Source organism: Sycon ciliatum, chromosome 13, assembly GCF_964019385.1.
Source record: "Sycon ciliatum chromosome 13, ocSycCili1.1, whole genome shotgun sequence".
NCBI classification, from domain to species: domain Eukaryota; kingdom Metazoa; phylum Porifera; class Calcarea; order Leucosolenida; family Sycettidae; genus Sycon; species Sycon ciliatum.
In genome coordinates this window covers 22,629,052-22,641,598 of record NC_088655.1, presented here as the reverse complement: position 1 = coordinate 22,641,598, position 12,547 = coordinate 22,629,052, and the positions used below count along the sequence as shown (strand labels likewise).

The 12,547-nt window shown below is 44.8% G+C and overlaps 1 protein-coding gene across 1 annotated transcript in view; it reads right to left on the bottom strand.

Annotated features, from left to right (window-relative positions):
- Positions 1-9,865, bottom strand: part of LOC135829291 (leucine-rich repeat-containing protein 15-like) — a 31,042-nt gene extending 21,177 nt beyond the window's left edge. The window contains exons 1-3 of the mRNA XM_065341694.1: positions 9,856-9,865; positions 5,899-5,975; positions 5,429-5,598 (exon numbers count right to left, since the gene is read on the bottom strand). Of these exons, the coding sequence (XP_065197766.1) occupies positions 5,429-5,598; positions 5,899-5,975; positions 9,856-9,865 (257 nt within the window). The remainder of the gene's footprint in view (positions 1-5,428; positions 5,599-5,898; positions 5,976-9,855) is intronic.
- Positions 9,866-12,547: the final 2,682 nt, after the last annotated feature.

The following is a 12,547-nucleotide window of genomic DNA, read 5'->3' as shown; positions in this document are numbered from 1 at the left end:
AGGGTCCTCGACGTCTGTCTCACCGTCCAGGAGCGACACGAAACACTGTGTATTGAGCAGGGAGTGGTGCTTTCTTGCAGGTTTGCCGAGTTGAAGGTGCGATGTACGTCTCGTGTGCTCTGGATGGCAGTCGTGAGTCAGTCAAGTAAAGTCGGCGGAATAGCGCGAGCTCCGGTGTGGGGAGCAAACCCTTTCTTAATAATAATAGCTATGAAAAGTATGAATGCTGCAGACATCACCGAGCAAAATGACATTTTGTTCAAGGTTTGGTTTTGTGTGTTTCCAAAATCGATTTTCACGTTCCGATCATCAGTGGAAATACGGAACTAATCAGATCAAGGGAAAAACAAAGGTTAAAAATCCAAAGAAGTGTACTGTGTCGTGCCCGTTATGTCCAGCAGTTGAAGGTCCTTGAAGCTGTTTGTATTCGTACGCATAAGCCCGATTTGTGTTAGCAAAAAGAACATGTTTAGCACTTAGGTTATTTTCGTGAGTTTGCACCCCGTGTTCATGAGTTGTTTCTGCACTGTTCATGCCCGTTTGTCACACTTACTCTTTATTTTAGTTCTCACTTTTTGTAATACTTACCACAAGTTACCCGTCATGTGTCACACTTCTTTGGATTTTTAACCTTTGTTTTTCCCTTGATCTCTTTAGTTCCGTAATTCCACTGATGATCGGAACGTGAAAATCGATTTTGGAAACACACAAAACCAAACCTTGAACAAATTGTCATGTTGCGTGGTGATGTCTGCGGCATTCATACTTTTCATAGCTATTGTTAAACTTTTATCTCCACGTAGATTATTTGAATAATAATAATAATAATAAAATAACGGCCAAGCTTGGCCGTTAATGTTCTAGGTGTAATGTACTGCTGTTATGTGTTATCACGTTGTCTTTCCTTCCTTTCTCCTTTGTTCAGTTCTCGCTTTGATTGTTTAAAAAATTCACACTTGTAAATTTCACTGTTGTTGCTCTTAGTGTTATTTCTCTAACTTAGATTTTCTATAAAAGTTCAATTTTTGTTCTTTAGTACAACGACGATTCCTGATGAATAATAATAATAATAATAATAATAATAATAATTTTAACTGGTTTGAGGGAAAGAGACAAACGGGAAAAGTCTGAAGAAAAAATTGACCGTCACCACCAGGACAATAATAATAATAATAATAATAATAATTCAAAGGATCAGTCGGGGAAGTGAACTGCCTGAAAAGAGAAAAAAACGCCAGACCCACCAGGACTCGAACCTGGGACCCTGCTTGTCATGAGCAATGCTCTTTAACCACTGAGCTATGGGACCAGGCTAAACCTAGAAGGCGCTGACAAGTTTTTCACTCCAAAGGCAGCTCACAACACGTGCCACACATACTGATGGCACTTGGGTCTTTTTCCCTCCCCCAGGGGACCAACCACGGTCAGTTTCTGGAAACTACCAGAGGTGAAAGAAAGTGATTAAATTTGGAAAGGATGGGAGAACTTCAAATTCAAAGGATCAGTCGGGGAAGTGAACTGCCTGAAAAGAGAAAAAAACGCCAGACCCACCAGGACTCGAACCTGGGACCCTGCTTGTCATGAGCAATGCTCTTTAACCACTGAGCTATGGGACCAGGCTGAACCTAGAAGGCGCTGACAAGTTTTTCACTCCAAAGGCAGCTCACAACACGTGCCACACATACTGATGGCACTTGGGTCTTTTTCCCTCCCCCAGGGGACCAACCACGGTCAGTTTCTGGAAACTACCAGAGGTGAAAGAAAGTGATTAAATTTGGAAAGGATGGGAGAACTTCAAATTCAAAGGATCAGTCGGGGAAGTGAACTGCCTGAAAAGAGAAAAAAACGCCAGACCCACCAGGACTCGAACCTGGGACCCTGCTTGTCATGAGCAATGCTCTTTAACCACTGAGCTATGGGACCAGGCTGAACCTAGAAGGCGCTGACAAGTTTTTCACTCCAAAGGCAGCTCACAACACGTGCCACACATACTGATGGCACTTGGGTCTTTTTCCCTCCCCCAGGGGACCAACCACGGTCAGTTTCTGGAAACTACCAGAGGTGAAAGAAAGTGATTAAATTTGGAAAGGATGGGAGAACTTCAGCCCTCACCAACGCTGTACAAAGCGTCACTGGCCCGTTTCTCAACGGTCGCGCAAATCGACCAATCAGCGTACAGCTAATGTACCAAAATTCTCGAACTTACCGTAATTCCTTGGTTCATACGGTGTAGTTTCCAAAGATTTTTTATGGGCCAACGTCTTCTTTCGATAGATACCAACAGATCGTCCGCTTCGAATTTTTCGATTTGATTGCCGTTTGGCCGAAAATTACCTCCGAAACCGGCCTCCACTCGTTTCAATTCAAGGCTTTCCAGGTGGACGGCATCGCAATTCGGAAGCGGAGAAAGGATAGCCAGTGAAAAAAGAAAAACAACGACGTATTGGTTGTCGAAATCGACCAAGAAATGAATTCAATAGACCTGTTTCCGTGCTGCGCCCTCGCGGCCCGCGCGAGTGCGAAAGGGATTCTTTCTCGACAAAACAAACAACTACTAGTACGCGCAGTACACTGACATCACTGCACTGGCTGTATATACCTTAGGAATATCCTGTTCATTTCCAAGGCATGATTGTCGCTAGTGGGAGAACTCAGCCACCTGAAGCTTTCATAAAGGAAGAAGTAGTAGGTGAATGAGTTCGCCAGAAAATGGAACGACAAGAAAATAGATACTGTTGCTTTCCGGGGCGCTCATGAGACGACGGCAAGATAGGACTGAAACGATCGACAGTCTGCCTCGACGCAAAATAAACTCTTCTAGGAGGAGCTCGACGTGCTGTAGAGTTTGCAGTATTCTGCTGGAAGAAGACAAGAGAACTAAACTCAGACTACAGCGTGGAGCTGAAGCACGAGCGAAGCAAAACCTGAAGCAAAAGCTGAGCGAGTTCGAAGAAATGGGGAAACACAGGAAAATGAGTGGGCGACATGATCTTTAGCTCGTGAGCTCGAAGCTCGCACTGAGACACGCGGTGGGCACGTGCGCCTACTGGTAGCGCGGCCAGCCACCATGTTTTCAAAATGGAGGTCGACGCTTTTGAAATCCGTGTAGACGATGGTGAGGGCTGAACTTCAAATTCAAAGGATCAGTCGGGGAAGTGAACTGCCTGAAAAGAGAAAAAAACGCCAGACCCACCAGGACTCGAACCTGGGACCCTGCTTGTCATGAGCAATGCTCTTTAACCACTGAGCTATGGGACCAGGCTGAACCTAGAAGGCGCTGACAAGTTTTTCACTCCAATAGGTCCCATAGCTCAGTGGTTAAAGAGCATTGCTCATGACAAGCAGGGTCCCAGGTTCGAGTCCTGGTGGGTCTGGCGTTTTTTTCTCTTTTCAGGCAGTTCACTTCCCCGACTGATCCTTTGAATTTGAAGTTCTCCCATCCTTTCCAAAATAATAATAATAATAATAATAATGTAAAAGAGAAAAGGACACATGGTTACGAGTTAAGAGTAACTCTCCATCACTGTAACATGATACTATATACAGTCAGAAAGTGCAATAACTAGGCACAAAACTGACAGAGTACTGAGACATTCGACGTCCTGACACCTAACTTCAACACATCTCCGTAGCGCTAACCGACTGTATATAGTATCATGTTACAGTGATGGAGAGTTACTCTTAACTCGTAACCATGTGTCCTTTTCTCTTTTACATTTATTTATGGCTCAACATCCGAGTTTCAAATAATAATAATAATAATAATAATAATAATAATAATAATAATAATAATAATAATAATAATAATAATAATAATAATAATAATAATAATAATAATAATAATAATAATAATAATAATAATAATAATAATAATAATAATATACAGTTGATCACATTGTGGCCTGTTGCCCAGCCCTAGCCAAAACACTGTATATCGAACGGCATGACACGCTCGTCAAGTTGGTGCATTGGGCACTATGCAAGCGGCATGGTCTGGGTCAGCCGGGAAGCAACCCGCTGAAGCATCATCTTGTGCCTGTCACGGAAAATCCTGACATGAAGCTCCTGTGGGAGTTCAATATCCCAACGGATACGCAAGTGCGCCACAACCGCCCAGACCTGGTGTTGCGGTCCAGCACACAGGTGCTGCTGATGGATGTCAGTGTTCCACTGGACCAGAATGTGCCCACAAAAATCGCCGAAAAAATAACAAAGTACGCTCCCCTTTGCCAAGAGCTGCGGCGCATCTGGCATGTGGATGATGTCCGCGTTGTGCCCCTGGTTGTTGGGGCGCTTGGTGGACTGACTGGTGTGTCCCTGTCACACTTTGTGTTGGCATTGGCAGGCACTCTGCGCATTGAAAGGGCTCAGCAATGTGCTATCCTGGGCACGCTGAACATCATCAAGTCGGTTCTTGGCATTCGGCATTAGGCTCCTCATGTTACGGGTAGAGCTAGTCTGTATAAACCTCCAATACCGCATTTGCTTTGACATCCATGAATGTGCAGTATGACGGTTCTCACAGCCTGATTTTTCTCTTGCCATTTGAGTATGTCCGGCATTCATCTCTTCCTCTATTTCTACACTACAGGTCTATTCCTGTACTGGTAGTCCATTTTTGTGATTACTCTTTTTGTATTCGAATATGTCCTGTCCTCCTCCATCTTTTTGTATTCGAATATGTCCTGGCATCCTCCATCGTACTGCTTATTTCTTTCCGTCTCTCAGTTTCTGCGTCGGCTTTCAATATTTTTGCTTTGGTTTTTACAATCCTTTTTGCTTCGGTCTTCATTGCGTTCGCCATTTATCCTTTTTTTATTCTCTCTCATTACCCTTGGTCTCTTTTGGCCCGGTGATGGGGTTCTTACCTCATGTCATGACAACGTGAGTGAAATAAAGCCAACTCCATAATAATAATAATAATAATAATAATAATAATAATAATAATAATAACCGCCTGTGTGGATTCACAGGAAGTGTGAGTTACGAAGTCTGAAGAAAATGTTGAACGGCCTCTGCTGGGATGAAGACTACACCATAGCCTAGTGGTTAGAGCATCGCTGGCTACAAGCGAAGGTCCCTGATTCGAGTCCTGGTGGTGACAGTCAATTTTTTCTTCAGCCTTTTCCCGTTTGTCTCTTTCCCTCACACCAGTAATATTTTATGACTTGGGGCTCCCCCGCGTGCTAGTTTGTTCGTGAAGTGTGTGGGTTACAGTGAGGGCTGCGTCCCATCCGCCTGTGTGGATTCACAGGAAGTGTGAGTTACGAAGTCTGAAGATATTTTGAGGGCCATTTAGTTTCCTTCACAAAGATTTAAAAAAGAGCAAGCCATTGTCGATCATGGCGATATACCGTATGGCCTGCTTTGGTGCAGCATAAAAACACATGCATGCGCATGTGAACGAATAAGAGCCTGGATATCTTACACATATTGTGTGGTCAACGGATAGCCAGTCGGTGCCGTCGTTAAACCTTTCAGGTAGCACCACGCAGTCGTCGCAGAACAGCTACACCTTGCTGGGCATTGCTGTGCAGTGGTGCAGACTGCTAGGATGAGCAGGAGAACAAGCATCCTGATGACGAGAAAACGTGACTCCTGTGCAAACACAGACCCACCAAAGATACATGAATGACATGCCCACGGCACACCCAGGTTCATGGGAGTAGGTAGATCTACGGCGTGAGGACACAGCCTGTTGGGGGGGGGGGGGGGGGATCAGTGTGGGAAGAAGGACCCACTAGTGTGTGTGTGTGTGTGTGATCCCCGGTAGCCTCATCGGCAGGGCACTGTCCCGGAAAGACAAGAGGTTCGAATCCCGCTGGGTTCGAATCCCGCTGGGTTCGAATCCCGCTGGGTTCGCATCCCGCTCATGGAGCCATTTATTTGCAACAATACCTTTAGAGGATTGTCCATAATGGACCAGGGCACATCCACTAGGGAGGAGTCGCGTCGCTGGTCTAGACCTTGAGAGTCTGAATGGCAAAGAGAAGCAATGGAAAACATGATATGTCAGTAGAGAAGGTGAGAGTGATGAAGCTGTGGAGCCTTGTACGGATCATAATGTCGGTATAGATTCTCGTAAGTCAGCGCTTGTCTTGCCCCCAGGGCCGTGTTGTTTATGATGACTGATCCTCCTGTATTGTGTGTTACGCCAGCAGTCTCCGTCAACTTCATGTTTTAGAAGCTATCTTCATAAACAAACGTTACTGAGATTTATGCATTGAGAATGAACGCGTCACTGCGCTCACACTTTGCAACTACCACCTGTAACTTTCAAACCCTGCACCTTCTTTTCCCCTTACATCGTGTTGACGTATGTAAAAACATTTTCCCTCCTTGCTGTGTTGCTAAAATTAATTGAATGTCCCCCCTTTCTTGACAATATTATTTTCCATGTGTTGGCTTACTTGCAATTCCTTGTGGTGAATCGTTCTTGATGATAGCCACGAGAAAACGTTTCACGTAATTACTTGTTGCTCCGTGTCTGCGAATCTTCAATGGAAAGCTAGGAATTTCTTTTAGTCACTCAGAGTGTCAGGTATACCGGTGGGCGTGATATTGTAACAACATTGGTAAAGCCGTCATTGCATTATGGCAAGCTGCTCGCGTCTCGCATCACGGTTGCCAGCTCACGGCAGAGCTCGCGGACACGCTGACCTGCCCCCGAAATCCCAAGTCTGGATTTGCTCACTGCATGGCTCGTGTTTGGATCACGTGACGCGAAACCGTCAGAATCTGATCAAACGTGAGCTAGACGGGAGCAGCGAGCCGTGGTGTAATAATATACTGTACCAGCCTCGCAACAGAGTTATTCTCTGCGGTAAATCCGACCATGCTCAGTGCGCTCACAGTGCAGACACCCTGCACTTGCGTGAAACTCTACGAAATAGAGACCTCAATAATCGGTGCTGACACATCATGTCCACCTCTTTGCAATACTGGCTGATGCCTGCCCCACATACCTACATGGAGGTACAAAATGCATGGCATATGAGTCCCACCTCTGCCCTCCAAGCCAACGGACGCAGTGACGTTCCGCTAAACCGTACTCAGATAGGGCTTAAAAACGAGAGCCTCCCTGGTGATTACCACCGTTTGCTTGATCATTACGTTTGGACATTCTCGGAGTAAACCACATTGTCATGATTGTGGAAAATACTTTCCTACTTCGTGCACCTTTATGAGAGGAGCGCCATTTGACATCATGATTATGATACATCTTCAAACTCGGGAATTCGCAACACACGTCTCGACCGAAATGGACTCACCGTGAACCCAATGCGAAGATCTTCGACGGTGAATCCCGCGACCGCCTGCTCTACGAATCTCGTTATCACTGGAAGTAATGGTCTCTGATTGTGCCGCTCACAAGCAAGCAAACGCAGGCTTTCATGCGATCGCTTGCTCGGTTGCTTCACTGAAGAGGAATTGAGTTACGCTTAGCTTTGAATGGTCATTATCATACGGGGATGCATCGTCTCCCTTTGCAATGTACATGGAGTGGAACTTGTAGTAGTCATCGTTTGCGTAGCGAGTGTACAAGTCGTTTTTCTGCCCGAGACGTGACGGGAACTTGTTTTTACGTTAGACTGGTTGGCGGTCCACTGTCAGCTCCTACCCGGGAATCCGGAGACCTGGGTGAGACTTTGATCAAGACGGCTATGTTACGTGTGACTGCATAATGCAATTGCATTCCCAGCAGCTACTTGTTGTCAAATTGTGACACCCGAACTGTGTGTGGCAGAATAAACTGTCATGCGAGATTCACATGCACCTCAGGTCACCCTTGACAATCGTTGTAAGCATTGTAGCACGGAGGATGATCCTGGGAGCTTTGTATGGTTGCATGCTGCAGCAAATAGAACCAAACATTGCGTGGACGACTCAAAGCCAGCACGAACTAAATGAAATGAAAGTGACATTAGTGGCATTGGAGTTCGTAGGTCTCCATGTACTGTCGGGTGCTTAAGAACTAGGGGGGGGGGGGGGGGGAGGGAGTCAGCCTCGTAGCGTAGACCGCAATAGTCTATGCACAGTTGAGTGGAGTTGAGTTGAGTTGAGTTGGCGCCACGGTGCTCGGCACCAAACAGTGCCGTACATCAAGTAGGGACTGACTTGTCTGGGAGGCGAGATCTTTCCGGGTTTAAGCCTAGAACAGTGGTACAATGCGGGCAGTTCTGGCTTATTTTGGATGCCGTTCGTGCGACGCACAAGTGAATGTACTGCCAATTGAATCACCTACATGTACATGTACAATGCAGTTCATAAGAGATCCTTCCGGGTTTAAGCCTAGAACAGTTGTACAATGTCGTTCTAGTTTGCTCTGGATGGCACTCGTGCCACGCAACAGTGCATGTACTCGCATTTTAATGACCTGCATCCACAATGTAGTTCAACCTTGCCTATACTCAAGCCCAGTTTCGGCAACGGCCAGCACGTCACCGTATTTATAGACACTATATTTACACCGTGAAGTGGTGAGTGTGCGGGACACTTTAATGTAAGAACACACAACAGAATACATTCGGCCGCATAAGATGTAATTTTAGGTTAGGTAAATAATCGGTGTCAGGGACCTGCCCAGTTTCAGGTGTAATGTAGCATCAAATGACCGGCGTTCCTTGCACTTTATAGTACATACGCCATTGCCATTAAGGTGTACATGTGATCAGTCAGGTGATCATTCAGGAAGTCATTCAGATAATACTTCTGGTTTAATCAACCAGCGTACCTGGTCTCCCTACCCAAATTACCCAAGTTTAACTTATTAAACTTACACCGAACATAACGTGTATTTTCTATTCAGAGAGAAGCTGCAACTGTTCGTAACTAGCCCGTTGTGCTTTACTGACGGCAGAGAACAGAAGAAGTCTGGTCGTACTTTGTCTTAGGCCTTGACAGATTATGCTAGCATACTTTTTTCGCATATTTCCTACCAAAATCGATTAATCGCATAATTCGACGCAAATTACATACGAATCGCATAAATTGGAATAATCCGCCTGTTCGCATCAAATTCCATACAGTTGTACATGTTCTACAAGTACAAGTACAAGTAGATGCACCAGGAAGGCGTAGGTTTACGACTCCCTTGATAACATGTCCAGTCCACTACAATCAGTGAGCAGGGTGACGGTCGTAGCTAGGTCGGACGGTGCGTTGACCCCGTTGAACTTTTGCTACTACAGTACAACGCCCTCTACAAACAAATTCACCTGTTATTTTGAACAGAACCATCATATACAATAGCAGAATATGTGAGCATAATGCGGGATAATATGATAACTTTTAGCATTAAAATAGCATAATTCTGCAATTTTTTCAGCAATGCGAAAAGCATAATTTTACGAAAATATTAGCATAATCTGTCAAGGCCTACTTTGTCTGCAATGTCTCACACACGTGTAGCTCGCGGACAGTGAATGCCTGCTAAGCCTCTTTTACGGGCAAACAGAATACAATTCACGGTGCCAAGGGATTAGTATTTTTTTAATGGCTGTGAATACCGTCTTATGTCATAAAATGGCTGTAAATACAGTCTAATAAATATAAAAAAATTAAATTTCACGGTTCGCGTGAGACTCGGCTGGAAGCCAAGTTTTCGGCATCCGCTGTGGGAACGCCACCATCCTCTAGGACCAAAGGCGCAGATGCGTAGTGGGATGGTCTAAGACCATGATTGAGAAACAGAGGGTACCAGGTTCAAGTCCTGCTTGGAAGCGGCAGGAATTTTTCCAGCCGTGCTGCGACCCACAGTTAATTGGGAACTCGTGGCCTGGCACGAGGGTAACATATATGCCGCTAATGGGATTTCGGTCTTTGACCACTTGGTGGTGGGTCTGATCTACTCACCTCCCACCATTTAAACAGTCTAATGTAGAAAGGAAAAAGACATTATGGATCCGAGTAACTCTCCATCACTGTAACATGATACTTTATACAGTCAGAAAGTGCAATAACTAGGCACAAAACTGACAGAGTAATGAGACATTCGACGTCCTGACACCTAGCTTCAACACATCTCCGTAGCACTAACCGACAGCCTTCCAACCCGGAAGGTTCAAGGTTACGGAAAGACCAAAGAGGGGAAGGAAAGCGCGACGAAAACGAGCAAAAGCTACAGTCCCAACGGAACAAAGAATGTCGATTGTCACTGGACGATGATGAGACCAGTACGATATTTGACAAAGCGGTCTAACTACAATTCGAAGCAGCAAAGCAGCACACCACCCAACTTGGGTGGGTCATAATTATCAAAGATAAGTAAAGAAATGGGAAGCATTTCGAAAACGAATTGTACAAGCCGAAAGCCAAACTCCTACAGTACTCCTCATGCAAGTTTGGCTTTCGGCTTTCGGTTGGAAGGCTGTCGGTTAGCGCTACGGAGATGTGTTGAAGCTAGGTGTTAGGACGTCGAATATATCAGTACTCTGTCAGTTTTGTGCCTAGTTATTGCACTTTCTGACTGTATAAAGTATCATGTTACAGTGATGGAGAGTTACTCTTAACTCGTATCCATAATGTCTTTTTCCTTTCTACATTAAATTTTATGTATGGCTCAACATCCGTGTTTCAAAATACAACCTTATGTTATAAAATGGCTGTAAAAACAGTCTAATGTAAATAATAACATTTGTACACTGTACTTCCAAACTTACAAAGTAATGGGATGTCCGGCGAGCTGTGCAGCGGAAGTGGTGAATCGGTGAATCGCTCTTACTTGTTAGATATTCGTACAGAAAATGAGTGTTTATTTTGGACTAGTAATTGCATGAGCTTCCGCGCTTTTTGGACTGTAATTTCGACACGGTACAAAAGCAGAGTCTACGCAATAAAAAGCACAAATTCCGCCGTCACCACCGTACAACAAAGGAGTCATAAAATTTTACAAAACCGATGTTTATGTTATATTCATCAGTGGTATTAGCGAATGTCAAGGTGTGCAGAGCGAAAAGTTGACACGGTCGGATGTCATTCAGCAACACTGCACACGATCGTACTGTAGTGGAATCGCATGTCGCCAGCATCAGCCAAGTCACGTGGCTGATGATTCCATACTACATTATACAAGGTTTAGCGTTTAACCCGTTTACGCTAAATCTAACAGTAACCGTTCCCAGCACCCAGCATATTCGAAAATGATACCAAACTGGCAACTGATGGCTCTAGTTTACCGGGAGAACGTCATGGTAAGATTCAAATTAGGGTGATGTCACGAAGCTGATCATTGTGTCAGAACCCGATATGCTAATCATATTCTGTAGACAAAACACACACACACACACACACACACACACACACACACACACACACCATGTACGATGTACCATGTATACGCATGTCGCAAGAGAAGCACGCAAATTTGCAAATGCACTGGATGTGCACCCTTATATTTTCTCTTATAGCAACGATAGCAAACAAGATCTGAATGAGACAGATCAAGACTTGCGCCACATAACTATCTAATCCACACAACTGGCGAAGCCATGTGAATCTACCATTAATGCACCACTACACCACACGGAGTACATCGGCATAAAATGGCCAAGACAGTTACCTACGCACACCCTACACTTGCTGGGGTAACCAGTATAGACAGCACGCTGCTTTGATAGAAGCAGACACTAGATGCACTGGTACCTTGAAGTGAAATTGGAATTACTTTACCAGCCAGCCTCCGCTACTGAGTACTGGGAACCCAGAGTCAACAGACGTACCAACCACCTCAGCCATGAAAGCTATTGTAGTAACGACACACTGGATTGTGGAGCCGAAACTAGTCTAACTTAATGCTTTGGCAAGACGGTAGACTTCCCACAGGTTGGCAAACACACACACACACACACACACACACACACACATACAAACACACATAAACACATACACACACACACACACACACAAAGATACAGGCGGAGGATGAACAGTTTTAAATGCACATGTAAACGTTATTTTGGTGCTGGAGCCGAGTAGAGTTTATAGTGGTTTATCACTCCCTTAGTATTGACTCCCATAGATTTTTGCCATACCTAAGCAGTCAAATATTCCTGCATATTTCACTTCTTAGGGCTATATTGACCGCTTATATTTGACTCCTTTTTAGCGATTGAACACAGGCTTTGGCTAGTCGTGATAAATCTAATAATGACTTTCGTACTTGGTCAGTATTGGAAATAAAAGACCTCGTAAATGACCTCGGCTTCGCCTCGGTCTTTTACTCCGCTTTTATTTCCTGTATTGACCTCGTACTCAGTCTATATTAGATACATATGTAGTAGACCCCAAATACCGTACTAGTATTAAAGATGAGCCCAGCCTTTAGACCCATGACTCCTACATCTTCATATAATTATAATGCAAGTTCAAATCTCCATTCCAAGACCCGCCACACACACAGAGCTTCCGCCATGAACGGTACCAGAACAGCAACAGATTATCAAAGCAGGTGCGGAATCGGAAGCCATATTTCCGTCCGGTGGCAGGCATTCACAGAAGAACAGAGGCGTACTCCAACAATAAAATGTGCAACCTCTGCAGATTCGAG